This window comes from Scophthalmus maximus, chromosome 20 (genome assembly GCF_022379125.1).
Source record: "Scophthalmus maximus strain ysfricsl-2021 chromosome 20, ASM2237912v1, whole genome shotgun sequence".
Taxonomy (NCBI): domain Eukaryota; kingdom Metazoa; phylum Chordata; class Actinopteri; order Pleuronectiformes; family Scophthalmidae; genus Scophthalmus; species Scophthalmus maximus.
In genome coordinates this window covers 10,449,361-10,465,394 of record NC_061534.1, presented here as the reverse complement: position 1 = coordinate 10,465,394, position 16,034 = coordinate 10,449,361, and the positions used below count along the sequence as shown (strand labels likewise).

General features: G+C 41.2%; 1 protein-coding gene across 1 annotated transcript in view; it reads left to right on the top strand.

The window, feature by feature from the left end:
• LOC118285019 (astrotactin-2-like) overlaps window positions 1–16,034 on the top strand; it is a 220,383-nt gene that overhangs the window by 137,194 nt on the left and 67,155 nt on the right. Inside the window, exons 12-13 of the mRNA XM_035608297.2 lie at window positions 4,610–4,776; window positions 7,341–7,529. Of these exons, the coding sequence (XP_035464190.1) occupies window positions 4,610–4,776; window positions 7,341–7,529 (356 nt within the window). The remainder of the gene's footprint in view (window positions 1–4,609; window positions 4,777–7,340; window positions 7,530–16,034) is intronic.

Below are 16,034 nucleotides of genomic sequence, written 5' to 3'. Positions count from 1 at the left end.
CAGCCAAATATACTGAATGTTTCCATGTATAAGCCATTTGCTCGAAGAAAATAAATAAATAAATGAGGGGTTAAAAATCAAGGAAGAATAACTAAATCTGTCGTGAATAGCAAAGTCTTTTTTTTTTTTTCTTTGCAGTTGGGCAACACCATTCCCAATAGCTAAGAGACAACTGTTTGTTTCCTCGCTGAAGATTAAGTATGAATTCAAGAGAATATGAGGAACAAACAGCTGGGGACTGTATTGCACCCTCACAAGTTTTTATTTTTTTATCTTTTTTTTTGCACTCGCAGCAATGAAAACTGTTGTGCCTAATTTAACCCGTTTGAACAGCAGTGGAGATGCAGGGCATGCATCTCTGCCACCTCTAAACCAGATTAGTCTGTCAAATATGCTTTTAGAGTATTTGATTTTTTTTTTTTCCTCCGTTGCCTGTCAGTGTGAGTTAGAGTTGCACTTTTAGAATACTTTTTTTTTTGGGGGGGGGGGGGGGGTATATGTGAGGTATTTTGTGCCTCAGCATACATCCTCTTAAAGAAAATATTAAGGCAAATCCGTATCACATTTGTTTCTCAAGTCTTCACTGTTTACGTCATTTCCCTAGTCATTCTGAAAATGTCAAAATTGCCAAAGTGAAAATATATAAACCCTTGATCCACACTTCCCTCCCTATCTGTTCTGTGTAGTGGCGGCGCGTGAGAACATCTAGCATTTTAACTTTGACAAGATTATCAAGAGAGTTCCCCAAACACATTATGCTCAGTTCCTGATTAAAGCTGGGGGCACTAATGGGTGATTAGCAAAATGAATAGCATTCATTCAGATGTGCGAACTTTAATTCGTAGGGGTGATCTATGTGCGCCCTATAATGTGCAGGGAGACAAATGCGCAGTTATGCTCGATGCATGTCATTTTTCTTTCATTTCTTCAAACCCGCTTAACTTGTACTTATAATACTTAAGAGTGAAATACCATCACTCGCGTACTTAATGGTGTCATAAATTTGTCAATTGTAATAACTCCCCCGAGAATACGTATAGGCAACCGCTCAGTGTTTAATTTGTTACCTTCCTGCTTTCAGGGAAAAAGAAAAGAATGTATGTAAACACCAAATCCATTCAATTTAATCCAGTAGTGAGAACTATTAATTATGTGATTGAACTCAAATGCACACCCTAACACTCACCCAGACGTGAGTATAATGTGTCATTTCTGATGAATTATTTAATAAAGAGAATGATATATTGCCATAATCAATTTTTTTTTTTTTTAATCTGTTTCCAATGAGTGATAAACTGACAAGGAGTTAGTTGAAGTTATAATTATAACAACATTGCAGTCTTTGAAGTTGTATTTTTGTTTCTTGAACATGTGCAGCAGATCCCTTGGCCAATCCTCACCCCGTTGCCATAGCAGAAGCACTGCAGGAGCACTGACGGAAATTAATTTAACTGAAATGCAAATCATCCCCCTCCTCAGCCCTTGTGTCTTCGGAGAGTTGTCTGAACAGTGCGGACAAGTAGCAAGTGGGCTGCGCTAATGGCTAACCTTAAGTCCTTCCATTCAACCGCAGAGTGCTGCATGACAATTCTGAATTACAGACAGCTATTCCCACGACTCCGCCTCGGAGTGATGAATGGCCCCAATCTTGTTCTGGTGAGGAGGAGGTTAGCATTACATTCATGAGATACAGTCATTGTATCCGAGACTGGAGAGCTTTTTTCTATTGAATGTTGAACACATGGGGACGTTGTCCAAAACACACGTGCGAACAATGCAAAATGGTGATTGCACATTTATAATTTTTTTGTGTTTGGCAGTGGTTGCCCTAGGAGATCAAAAATGCCATCCATCAATTTCTTTAGTGAAATCTTGAAGTTTCTACAGCAAAGGCAGAGCTGACGTAGCCTCATTTACAGTGCTACACCCTTCTTTGGAAATATAGATCTTAATTCGGCGACGTGATCTTCCCATAATGTGAGAAACAAATCTCATGATTAGAAACAAAGAATTCAGTTACCACTGGTTGCTGTTGATAGTGCAGGGATTGTAAATCAGAATGTCAGGATGGGGGGTGAAATCCTTTCAGCAACGATCAAATGTAGAAAAGTCTACAAATTAAAGGCTGACGTGAGTGTGAGGGTCATCCAAATGTCACAGTGCCCCTTCTCCAGTGCTCCCTGTCATTATTCAAATCTTTGACTGAATGGAGAACTGCTCTACTCAAATTTTAAGCACAGAGTAACAGGTTATCGGGCAAGAACAAAAAAAAAATTGCACAATTTTACAAAATTGAGATTTTGTTTTCCCCTTTAATCTTGTCAATTTAAAAGTGCTGAATGAGGTTTACTACGAAAGGAAAATATATTTGTTTTTATTGCAAATTTCAGCTACCTTGCAGAACTAAATGTTCTGTAATTCTTTATTTGTCAGATTTGTCTATTGTTAGAAGAAGATTTGAACAGTTAAAACAGTCCTAAAGTGCAAGGAAATTAGGTCTACAGAGCAGCACAGGTTTTTTTTCCCCTTTCCTTTTGTTCCCCCTTTATTTAAGACACTAATGCACCATTAACACTTGAAGACATCTCCTAGAAATACTCGTTTCACACCCAGGGCATTGGTTTGATGGTGGTAAACTAGTGTAATTGGTAATAACACTGCAGAGCAATGTTTTTTTACAGGGGGTAATGGGATCTCCCATACCGATCAGGCACAACATTAAAACGGGTAACTGGTTTCAACGTTTTACCTGATTGCTGTGTATCACTGAAAGGTTGTCTTGTGCATTACCCCATGTGTCGGCCAGCCGGCGAACAAGAGTCGCCCCCCTAATTTGAGATCCCCTGGAATATTTGGAAGACTATAATTCAAACAGTGTCCTAGAACATTACACTGACTACAAATGAGAAAGACATGAAATTGCTGAATGAAGTGTTGAGCAAAAGGTGATGCTCTTGTCAACGTCAATATATAAATACAGTACTTGTTCATATTTTCACAGGCTGCGTGCTGTCTTTTCTGATTACATTTTTATCTTGAGTTGGCAGCACATGCAGTGCCCACTGTGCACAAAGCTCTCTCTTATAACATTTCTGTGAATCTTTAAGTGTTTAATTCTGAAAGTCAATGATTAATTGAGTCATTAATTGAATGTGAAATACATATTATTGTTGTATAAATAATAAATTAAGTGAATTTAGGACTATTCATTTTTACTTGACAAGTTAGTTTTTTCTTTTTATTTACATTTGAGATTGATAAGGAAGCCTAAATCATAAACACTAGGTTATGAGGTTTTGATGATGTCTCTGTTATAGGCTGAATCTGCTCATGTTGCATTTGTGCTTCATCAGTATTTCTGATGCTGGAGGGAATACATTTAATTGAAAATAACTTTAAATTAGCCAATCTAAAGTGAGGATTTTAGATCCAATGTTCTCTGTCAGATGTCTGACCAGCGTGTTTGCAGTATTCCCAGGACGATGAATGTGATTTGCTTTGTGCGGAGGTTGCTGGGCCTCAGTGGTAAACCGAACTAATACAGAATGATGATCTGTGACTGAAACTCTAAAATCCGGTTAGCTTTGGATTCACATTGCAATTTAGGGAGGGCACAAAATAATTTTGTATGCCATGTACATCCTGTTGTCATCACCTATAGATGGACTGCGTTACCTATACTTGACATTGACTGGTTTGTAGACTGGTGCGCGTCTGACATTGGCGTGTTGTCAATTCAGCGGGTAGTAGTCTTGCCATTTGAATGGGGGGGGGTACCGGGTCGGGTTTCGTTGCCACAGTCGTATGCTATCACTACTAGCAACAGCAACTTCCGCTTCTTTTTCTTCTATTGTTTAATACTGCCAACTCCATGCAATGGGTTTGAAAGTCCAAACTATCCAAAAAGGTGTTTTGACACTGCAACCATGGCCGAGACTGAGTAAATATTGGGCAGTTGATCCGGACCCTGGACGGAGAGGAACCTTTCACACCAGTTATTGTGGTTCGGACCGAACTGAAAATCCTAAAGTCCCGACTAAACAAGGCGGGTGTGAAAGCGCCCTGAGTGTCTTTGTCTTCAATGTCATTTCAAGGTTTGTGTGTATGAAATTGAGACATTTCAAAGCCTCAATGTTAGGAATATCTAACGCTGCTCATTTTACATTTACACTTTGGAAGTTTATTATTTTTTTTCTCTTGACATCTGTATCAACTTACATTAGCACCATATTCAAGTAGTACAATGATCCGTGAAGATGCCTCCAAGCCACCAATTGGCAGTTTCATTTTAATGACATAATAACTATCATGCTTTTCGGTATTCAGTTAAATTAGGTAATTGGCCTTATTCATTGTTATTTGTTTGAATCCGTCCCTCCTGTCTTAACTGCCTTCCTCCCCTCTCTCATCTTTCCCATCTTATCATCTTTTTGCCTCCTCAGTGCCGCCTGATCCTGATTAGAATGCACACGCTGACCTCCATGCCTGACTCTCATCTTCTCTCTCCCTAATCTATGCCTCCCTCCTCACCCACTCTCCACGTCTCCGCCCTGCCACCTTTCCTTCCTTCTTTGTCTCTCTCTCTCTCTCTCTCTCTTTTTTCTCCCAGTGTCCTGAGGGGCTGAGGCCAATGAAAGATGGCTCGGGTTGCTATGACTACTCCATGGGCATTGACTGCACGGATGGCTTCAATGGAGGCTGTGAACAGCTGTGCCTCCAGCAGCTTGTGCCCCTTGAAGACGACCCGAGTTCCAGCAACGTGCTCATGTTTTGCGGGTGAGAATAACCGACAGTAAAATATCTGATATTGTCTGGAGACTGGAAATGAAGGTGTGCTCATGAAAGGCATGTGTGGCATTTCAATCAAGACATCGTTTCTAAAGCAAATACCCACATGAAATAAATTAGATATATAAATAAGAAATAACCAGTGACTTCATAATTCCCCAACTGCTTTTATATGCGATGAAAGACATTTGTTCAAGATTACGCACAATACAAGAAAGCATTGTTTTACAAATTCACTTATTTCCCAATTGTACTGTATTTTCTTGCCAATTCTGTTGGAAAACTTGTTCACATACTTTTTAGATATGTAGGACATATAAACTGTGTAAATACAAGTAAGCATCTCCATCAGCATACCACATGTATTTGCAGAGAAGCTTGAATTGCTCTGTGAAGGTGCATAAAAGGAGCCTCGAGGATTCAACCTGAATCTCGGACCGCGCCGACTGCACTTCCTACACATTACTCAGCGATACATTCACCCCACGAAAGCCCTCTGCCTCACCCGCACATGTTCCGCTGAGCTGATATACAGTGTGTGAGCACCTGCCCTAGAAGTAGGTTGTATCAAATAGCATAGTAATCTTGAAGGAGTTTCCATTTGAGAAAAGGTTATTCTATGGCCGTGAAAGGCAATGCAGCTGGCCACGGACGATGTTACGCTCCGGCACTGGAACAGTCCCCGGAAAATAAAGTTCCACACCATTATAGCACCTTGACCATTTACCCCTCTATACACCAGGTAGGACGGATCACTGGGCGTAGGCTGTTTGTGGCGTGTTTGTCGGTGGTATTTCACAACAGAAGTCACAGACCAGGCTGCTTTTTCAAAGTACTCTCTGACAGTTCTCAAGCACAAATGCTGCACACTTTATATTTTATTTTAACATCTGTTACCTTTGATGACATTTATACCCAAAGACTGTCGTTAACGTTCTGTCTTGTGGCGTGGACAAATCCATGCAGTAGGCCAATTTGGAGGTTATGATCTGGTGATAAAAATACAAATTTAGTGGCATCGATTATAGTAAGTCGAAACTTGCTGAATCCACAATCCTTTGTGGGCCCAGTGCTGACACAAAGAAACTATGCATACTTTTATGTATGCAGCTCCAGGCAAATTTCGGGGGGTTTCTGGCTACTAGGAACTTTACAAGCAGAGTGACAGGTGAATGATATCCTAATTCTCCTTGAGATGTGTCAGGTCCACAGCGTTGGGTGGCATAATTTTTCCTTGAACATCAGTTTCCCCCACACTGCCGGTGAGCAAGCCAATGTCGAAATGCAATTTGCCGCAATGTCCACTTTGCCTGATGTCTTCAGTATAATTGACTGGACTTGACTGGACTTTCGACTAAGGGTATATGCACAATAGCACATGTCAAGCAGTGATTGATTGTTTTATCGACCCTGTGTTGGGATGCAAATTGACTGCAATATTAATAGACATGACTTATACGACATACTGCCAAGAAGAGCTGGCCTTGATCTGAACTGTTGTTTTACAGAAAGTGGAAACCTTGAGAGGTGCATTTGAGTGCTGAGGATTATGCATTAAATGGAGGAGATATGATACTTTCTGTCTGATTGCATTTCGTCTTCTGAAGACTGCGCCATTGGAACGGTTTTTCCAGCAAAAGGGCTTGTGTCCACAGTCTCCAAAACTACAACATCAATTAAAAATACACTGTTTTGCTAATGTAGAAAGCATATAAAAGTCAAGATTATGAAAAAAAAAAAAAAAAAACGATAACTGAAGCCACACATATCTTTACAGCAGTGAATTTGCAAGGGGCTGATGATCGGCATGCAAAGTGGATAAGTGGATGACTCTGACTGTGGTTTGCATCTTTGGATAAAGTTGGGGAGAGATTTTGTTTCTGGTGAAATGTAAAAATATGCGGTAATTTTGTCTGTATTCAATCAAGACACATTATTTTCACGTAAACCTTAATCAAGTTCTGTGAGTGCCAAACACAACTATTAAACAAAAGTTTAATAGTGGTTTAGTCACTACAAATGGCTCAAGATCAGATGTTTTGGCAAAAAAACAACAAACGCTGATTAAACATTTTACTGATACATCCATTATGAATGTATTTGTGACTTGTCACATATGTAAATTAACAATATATATATATATACAATATAACGTCAACAGAAAACGTAATCTGGTCACCACCATTACTTTAACTGCAAATTAGTTTGCTGTTGCAGTTCAGTTGCATTTAAACATATTTTTTTACTAGACAGGTTTAAAAGATGTTTCTGCATTAGTCTTTATATCCAAGAATATTTAAAAAAGAATATGTATCTAATAGTAGCAACATAAGGTAACATTTGTATTAAGACTAAAACATCTTACGTCTTTTTTTGTTTTATTTATTTCATCAACCTGCAACATTTATGGCACAATCATGTTTTTTTTACAATGCCTGTTGTCTAAACAGCAGTGATACATGCAGTACACATCCTTTCACCTCAAGTGTAAATATATTCACATACATTACACATTATACATTGCATTGACAGTTTTTCCCGCTCCTACCCAGGTGTGTGCAGGAGTACAAACTGGCAGGGGATGGACGCTCCTGCCTCCTGCAGTCAGACAACTGTGAGGGACCAAAATGCCCACGGCAGGATGTCCGCTTCAATGACACCCTGTTTGGTGAGATGCTGCATGGATACAACAACAAAACCCAGCAAGTCAACTTGGGACAGATATTCCAAATGACCTTCCGGTAACTAGCATGCACATTTACATGTATTCAAATGCAAAAACAGAAATGATGTCAATAAAAAAAATACAATTTATTTTCTCATAGCTGGGGACTAAGGAATATGTGGTTTTATTTACTCTGCTAAAGTGTGCACATTTCACGTGCCATCTTCCCATGACACCTTTTGTTTCCCCGTCTTGTCTTTTTCCATTTGTGTGCGTCTCCGAAGACAAATCATCAAGCGTAACATTGTCTTTTATCAGTTTTGGGCTGTAGGAGAGATCTGAAGGCTCGAGATCTCACCAGAGGAGCTCTGAGAATCAGTTCTTAGGTTTTGCCTTTGGGGTGCTGCATCTGTGTTTGCACAGGTGTGTGTGTGTGTGTGTGTGTGTGTGTGTGTGTGTGTGTGTGTGTGTGTGTGTGTGTGTGTGTGTGTGTGTGTGTGTGTGTGTGTGTGTGTGTGTGTGTGTGTGTGTGTGTGTGTGTGTGTGTGTGTGTGTGTGTGTGTGTGTGTGTGTGAGGGGATGATTGAGTGAGGCTTGAGACACATCCCATGGCAGTTCTCCCTAAACTGTCAGCCTTTTGAAAAGCTGGCTCACTCTGATAAGTCGCACGCTGTTTGTGGTGAAATGCTCCTGTAATCACAGAGAGATGATGGGGCTTTATCTATGCACGAATGCAGTACACACAGAAAACCACGCTCAACTGAAATCTCACCTTATCATTTGTCTGTCTTTTGTTTACACACTTTTTCTCTCACACACACACACGCACACACACACGCGTTATATACATGCTTTTCACCTGCTCTGCCCTAAAGGCCACAATACTTTCACTTGACTAAACACAGCCACACAATTTGTATGCCGTAGGTTACTTGGGTCAGGCTTTTGTACATTTTATAACAAGTATATTCCTATAAAGCAGGATTTCAACAGCATCCCCGGCAGACCGCATACACCTTTCATGGACTGTGAACAAATTGTTATCGATGTATAAATGTATTTAAATCATTTGATATCGGGACACATTTCCTTTGAATTCAAGAAAACAATGTATTTTGGGCATAATCACTTTCCCTATTCATAGACTAAAAGCAATGTTGGCATGTTGAATTTATTAGAGTTTAGGTTATACACAGGTACACAGTAGTGTGTCTGCATGTGTCCTTGAAGATGCCTTTAGGTGTCAGGTGCCCTTAACTGCCACAGCAGGAGGAGTCTGGCCACTGCATCAACTAAGGGAACAATGTCACATTTTTCCCCCTTGCATTGGACAGACTACAACCGTTGGACAGAACATACTGAGCATATAAGCTAAAATGGGCTTCATATCCATCTTAAGAGAGAATGTAGGAATGACTTATTTGTCTACGGCCTAGCATCGCAAAATAACTCGTATAAAGGCCCAATGTTCCCCAAAGGTTAAAGTGGCTAAACCAGTTGGGAAGTGCATCTAATACACCAAACATGGCACAGTTTGACAGATAAAACAGAGGCACATTTTGAGGATTTTAAAACTAGGCGGGGGGGGGGGGGAGCAGACTTGATCCATTTGCCCTTAAGCAGTGGAGATCACAGTGGGTCCTCTGCCTCCAGACTCCAGCTCTAAGCGCTGGGTTAACTTCAAACTATGGCCAGTGGTGGGATTAACACTAATGCCAGAGCCCCTGTGGTCTTATAGACACGACAGGTTTAAACTAGTCAAACACTATGGCAGCCCAGAGATTTACTAGACAGGCAGTGAAAGATCGGACAGAGAGTACATGATGTAAATCAGAACATTTTATTGTTGATTGACGGACAAGTTCGGCTCCCACTGTTTTCAACGGTAGATTTACACTAATTGAAATCACGCCTCGGTGATGAGGCCAGAACTGGTCACGCCTTGTATTATGTTGAAATCAAAAGCTTTGTAAAACGCCCTATAAAATTGGAATACAACAGCCATGTTTTTCAGACATTTAGTGACTGTCTCACCTCTGCCCAGCCTTGAATTATTTGGCAAGGCCTCAGTCCATACTCCAAGGAATAAAGAATTGCTCTTGTCCCATCCACACTTTGCCATAATCCATTTCCTCTGGAAGCTGCTGTTCTCTCTTTTCTTTTCGACAGACTGTATATCACAATTCTACAAATCCAATATAGTAGTTGGATTGGTCTTAAATCCACAAAAAAAAAAAAAAAAAGCATAGAGAAATAGTGTGATACTGCAAAAGAAGCACTCATAAACTAAATAACAAGATTGCAAAACATTTACTACATCCACAATTCAGCTCTACCCGACAACATGCATTTGTTCATCTGTTAGACGTCTCATAAAATTGCAACAGAGCTAATAATCTTTATAGAAAGATCTGTAAAAGATGGAGTCTCCCTCACAGTCTCAAGGCAAATGCAGCTGCATGCACTCTATAAATATCTAATAAAAAGGACGCTATTCCCACTCACTGAACACCAAGTTGAAGCGTAATGGCCATCCGGTCACAGTTCTCTGTCCACTCTTAAAGGAGACATGCTTTTTCATGCCTTTTTCTAAGTTTTTCCCTTTTCTCTATTGTGTTATATGTTTTTTGGGGTGGCTGTGGCTCAGGATGTAGAGTATGAATGTGTATGAATGTGACAGAAAAATGTGTGATAAATAGCAGCGCTGTACGAATGTGTGTGAATGGGTGAATGTGACTTTCCTTTAAAGCGCTTTGAGTGGTCTATATGACTAGAAAAGCGCTATATAAATACAGTCCATTTACAATTTCAAAAGTCTGCAAAGTTAGAAAGCCCACAAAGTCTGTGGTAAAGGGAGCTGCTCTCCCCGACAGAAAACACTGCTCCTGAAGCGCTTGAAACGCATCGTCAATAGTCCAGACGATAATTCCATAACACATGATATGACAATGTTACATAAGTGCATAAAGCACGCCGAGCAGCTTGTCCGACTCGCCCCCAGGTAAAGCGAGAGTGGAGACCGACACTTCCTACACGTGCTGAAAGTGGGCCTGCTGGCCAATCAGAGCAGACTGGGCTTCATTCGGAGGGGAGCCTTAAAGAGACAGGAGCTTAAACCAAGTGTTTCAGACAGAGGCTGGAAAGAGGAGCTGCAGGAATGGACAGTATGAGGAAACTGGTGTGTTAACTGAACATTAGAGCATCTAAACCTATTCAAGTAATAACCCCAATTAAAATTATGAACCTGAATATGAGCATACTTTGTCTCCTTTAAAACCTATTCTGGTATTGTGGTTATTTATGATTTTAAGATGTTAAATCAGTGCTGTTACATTGCCGAGGTTTTGTGGTGCACTGACACTTAGCCTGCTGCAGGATTTCTGTAAAATATGGAACAACTAAATTCTCGCCTACCCACCTGCCCTTCATGTTGTTACACCTGTGCAATTTGCCACCGGCTCCGAGAAGATAGAGACATTTCCATGCTAATGGCGAGAAGCATACTCAGCTGTACAGACCACTTCCCCTGCAGTCGGGAACCAGGGCTGATTACATGCAGATGATGGGCAAAGTGCACTTCCAGGCTGATGTGCCCTTTTTGGGGGGATGAATAACACACACATCTCGGGGTGCAGAATGCATCTGAAACGAAGCGCAAAAAAGCATTTACATAACCTAAGAAGGAATCTTAGTGCAGGAACTGGATGCTCATTTTCTGTTCCACGTCCCCCTTTCCTTCAGCAGCTATTGGAGAGAGCAGGCAAAGGAAAGCATAAAAGGCAAGAATGAATCCATGACTGAACACGGCAAATAAATTAGCTGTGTTTATTGTTATGGTGGTTATTTTGTAAGCATCCCCGTTGCGCTTTCGTCTTTGTTTTATGATCTTGACAAGATCTATTTCAGTTAACAGCTTTGAAAGTTACATTTGTCTTATGTAATTGATCATTGTAAGTGCAACCAGACAAGCTAAGCACACAGGAGTATGATACTTGACTCGCTGTCCCTCTTATTAAACGTGTGTACTACTGTATGCCATCCCACTAAATTACTCGTTGTTCTTATCAAATCCACTGTGTCTTTTGTTAGGAGAACAATGGCTTTGTCTTCAGGTAGTCTTGGTCCCGTAAGATTCTACTTCTCAGTTCACACACCCAACTGTAGCGCATATACACCTATATGCAATATGTTACATTCGTTGTTTTGTTTTTTTCCATTTCCCTCCATGCTGCCTTTGATATGCAGATGCGAGTCGTATCCAACAGCCCTGCATTACTTTCTTTATCTCACCTCCACTGTGCACCCATTCCCTCTCTCCTTCACTCTAAAAAGTGAAATATTAGGAATATTATATGATTGGAGTCGCAGCTTCACAGGTTGCATTTTTCAATATTACCCGTGATTTGTGACTGTTTTGTATATGTTTTAAACGTATCTCATTTGGACAGCCCTTTGAAGTGGCCAGGGGGAATGAGTTTTGTAGATAGCTTTTTATTACATTAAAAACTAGAGCTCAGAACGCTTCCATGACTGTGTGAAAGCAATGCCGCTGTGTACAGATACAGTAAGAAAACAGAATCCACCAAACAGAGAATGCTTATGTAGTTTTATTTTAGATATTGTATCTATTAAATGCATACCAGCTTGTTTATGCAATGTTCAAATCTGTGTGAAGAAAAAACACCTTTTAATCAAATAATGGCTGTCCAACAGTCCCAGAAGGACAGTTTTTGGCCCTGTCACATGTATGACCTCATCTATGTTACACATATAAGCTGTTTTCAGACATGAACTCTGGAAAATGTTTGCAAAATTGCGTCCGGGCGTCTTGCGGAGTTCACATATGATAGACGCAGCAGGAGATTGTCTGAGTCAGATGCATTCACAACAGAGGGAGAATCTCCGGAACATTATGTGGCGTCTGGGTAGAGCATGCAGGACATGACAATAACCCCGCTGCAGAGAACAGTTTTTGTTTACAGTCATCAACACAACCGCGCTCTCTCTCTCTCTCTCTCTCTCTCTCTCTCTCTGTGAATTCTTCAGAGATTTCCCTGGCGTATTCCCAGATGGGCTCAGTCCGATGTGCGGGGATTTTACGAGACATATGGCAAAATAGATGATTGAAGGATAAATGTTGTCACATATTGGTTCCCCTAATCAAGCTTTACTTCTTGATTGACGGCCGGTCTGTCCTGAGCACCCAGCACAGTTTTAGAGCAGAAATGCTCGGCAGTGAACGAGTGTTAGATGTTTTGGTTGTGACAAAAGAAGTGTCACCTGCTTCACGCTGCCACTGTTTTCACTCTGATGTTGAAGATACCTTATTTTTTTTTTACAAAAAAGTAAAAGATATACAGTCGAGAAGAGAAGAGACATGAACTGCTCCGATAGGCGATCCACTTACTCCTCATCTCAGCCTCACCTCTCAGACTAGGAAGACACCACAACATGAATAATTTGTGAATCTGGCAGCTTACGAAGGCTCCCGGGCATAAACGCAGCCACATTTCCATGTTCCTCCGTAATTTTCTGTAATTATCTCCTTGGTGCCCTCACAGTAGCTACTACCGGGGAGTTGAGTCAACAAACATTACAAAGCAATTCCTTCCCACATAATGAGAAGCCACGAGACAGTCGCGGGGTGAGGTCAGGGGTGAAGCTGCTCAAGGTTGATGAGAGGCTTCTTAATTCTTAATTCTTAAAATAAGTGTGACTGCTCGCTCCTTCTTCTGTCAGTCTTGCACCCGTCTGTGTGTGTGAGTGTGTGTGGGGCAGTCGTGTGTTCTTGGGCAGCCTTGATATCATGTTTTATTGAATATCTTTATTTATATATTTAATAACTTCAGTCATCATGAATTCAACTCACAAAGCAGACTGTCTGCACTGTTTGCACATATTTAGTTGCTTTTACATATATTAAATGTGGCGACGCAATGTGTCTCGCTTGTTGACGCAACCAACAACTGCTTCGTTAGCGTGGGACACTTGAAAGAGAGACAGTGCATTTGCTGATTTAACACAGTGTGGAGATTAAAGGGCCCACCACCAATTTTATGCATGGACTCTGGATTCTCGGACAAAGAAAAAATAATATATATAGCTTAGCTAAGCCCTTATGATATGATCAATGTTGTTTCTGCCTTGGCTTGGAAACCTTTTTAAATTTTAAATGAAAATGTTTTTATTGGTGGGTTCTCTCCGGGTTCTCCGGCTTCCTCCCACATTCCAAAGACATGCAGAATTGGGTTAGGTAAATTGAAGACTCTAAATTGACCGTAGGTGTGAATGTGAGAGTGAATGGTTGTTTGTCTCTTTATGTGGCCATGCGATAGGCTGGCGACCAGTCCAGGGTGGCTCCTGCGCCCCCTGCGCCCCCTGCGACCCTTAAGTGGATTAGGCGGTAGACGATGGATGGATGGCTGTTTTTTATTGTAGATGGACTGTATTTATATATCCCTTTCTAGTCTTATTGACCCGAAGCAACTTTACAGTAAAAGTAGCATTCACACACAAATTCACACAGCACTTCTATATCGCTGTATCGTTTCTATCCATCACACATCATTCACACACTGCCAGCGCAGCCGTCAGGGGCAATTTATGGTTAAGCGTCTTGCCCAGGGACACATCAGCACGCAGGCTGGACGGGATCGAACAGTTGACCTTCTGGTTGGTGGATGACCTTCTCGACCACAGAAGACAGACAGCCTTGCATCACAGACTGAAGCAACATATCCAGATATATATTATGTGTTAATATCTGGTCTAAAACCATGATAAAACAGCCCCTGCTACAATCCACATCGTCTGTTGTCAGTCTTTAACAACCTTTATCGATTAAAGTGCATTACTAAAATGTGGTATTCCACATCAAAGAGGCTTTTCTTTCGTACTCTTTTTTCGGAAAATTGAACAGGTCAAATTATTATGTCATTTTAACAGCTGAAGTGAACTTCCTGGAGTGTGTGCCTGCCGCTCACACATTGATGACTTAGCAGAGGGAATTTAGCAGGAAAGACGCTTGTGCAAGTGTGTGTGCTCTTAAAGCCTCAGTGATTCCTTCATCCTTGTGACTTAAAAGACATAAGGTGAGCATGTCGTGGCAGATTGCAAAAGCTTTGCACGTGTGTGTGCAGAAGCATTTTGTGTGGTGGATTTGTGTTTACCTTCATGTGCGCATATGCACATGCATTATGTGAGTGTGATCGTTCCCGAGGCCGTCGCTCTCTGCCTAATAACTCACATGGCAAGGCAGGACCTAATAGACCCAGGCCTAGTGTCATCTAATGTCGGAGAGGCTTATTGCTGACTACCTGCTGTTTGACTGGAGAGAGACAGAGAGGGGCAGGGGCAGAGAGAGAGATCGGTGGTGGTGGGGGCAGCGATAAGGCTTGTGAAGGAAAATGAATAGGGAAATAAATGAAAAGAGAAAAGGCTCAATCAAAAAGAGCACAGCTGAGCAAAGGTTAGGGAGCGTGACACTAGGAAAAAGGAACTGTGAGAGAAATGTAAAAGAGTAAAACAGATAGTAGCAGCAGCAGCAGCAGCAGCAGCAGCAGCAGCGGCTTCTTACGCATGCTGGACTGTGAGGCAGTTGTCAGACATCGCACACAGCTGAAGGTAAACCGGTCACGAGAGTAAATGCATGCACACAGGTGATGTTGCTGAGCCGGACGCAGCTCATTGGAGGTCGAGTCTCAAGTTATTGTTTGGTCAAACCAATCAGCTCCCTGATCCCACCCAGCAAATATTGGTTCACCTGATATGGACCTGAATTCTGTTTTTTTTTCTTTTTTCTATTGTTACTGTTCATTTATATATACATATGTGTGTGCATGTGTGTGTGTGTGTGTGTGTGTGTGTGTGTATGTATATATAAAGGTATGATTAAACAGGAAATTCATCAGAACTCAACCAACCAGCCATTAAGACACAATGAGCTGCATGAAGTGGCATGTTACTCCTGAGCCGGGATTTTCCCCCCACTTTGTTCAGGAGATTTTTATATAAAAAAAGGTTGTCTTGATGTCCCAGGCTCAAAAAAAAAAATGTTACTACAATTTGGACATATATAAATATCCTCCGTGACCATTTCAAATCTGCCATGCATTGTGCCATGAATGGAATGTATTTTCTGATGAGTTGTACAGGAAAAAAAAAAAAACAGCCCATGTAATCATATTCATAGATTGCTGTACATGTCATGTTTGTGACAAGGGACAACAAGATGAGCCATTTAGACATAAATTTATTTAATTTTTTTAGCAATTGTATGATCATTCTCATACGCCCCCTCTCGTAGGGTAAATGGTGGTGAGATCATAAATACCCCATTGTGCAGAGTGTAGTTCCTTCCTGGACCTCATTCTGAAAGGCAATCATAGGAGTGGGTCCTGTACACAGTGCAATTTTAAAACTAGTTCTATTACTCCCCGTCGAGAACAGAGAGGTGTTTTTGGAAGTGTTTTCCAAATCGTTGCCGATACTGCGGTGGGAGTGTTCCAGTGAAACTGTGTTTCCCCCGAGTGTTTGTCTTCCAGTCCCGCGCGAGGAGGTGTGTGAATCTGAAACGGTTGTG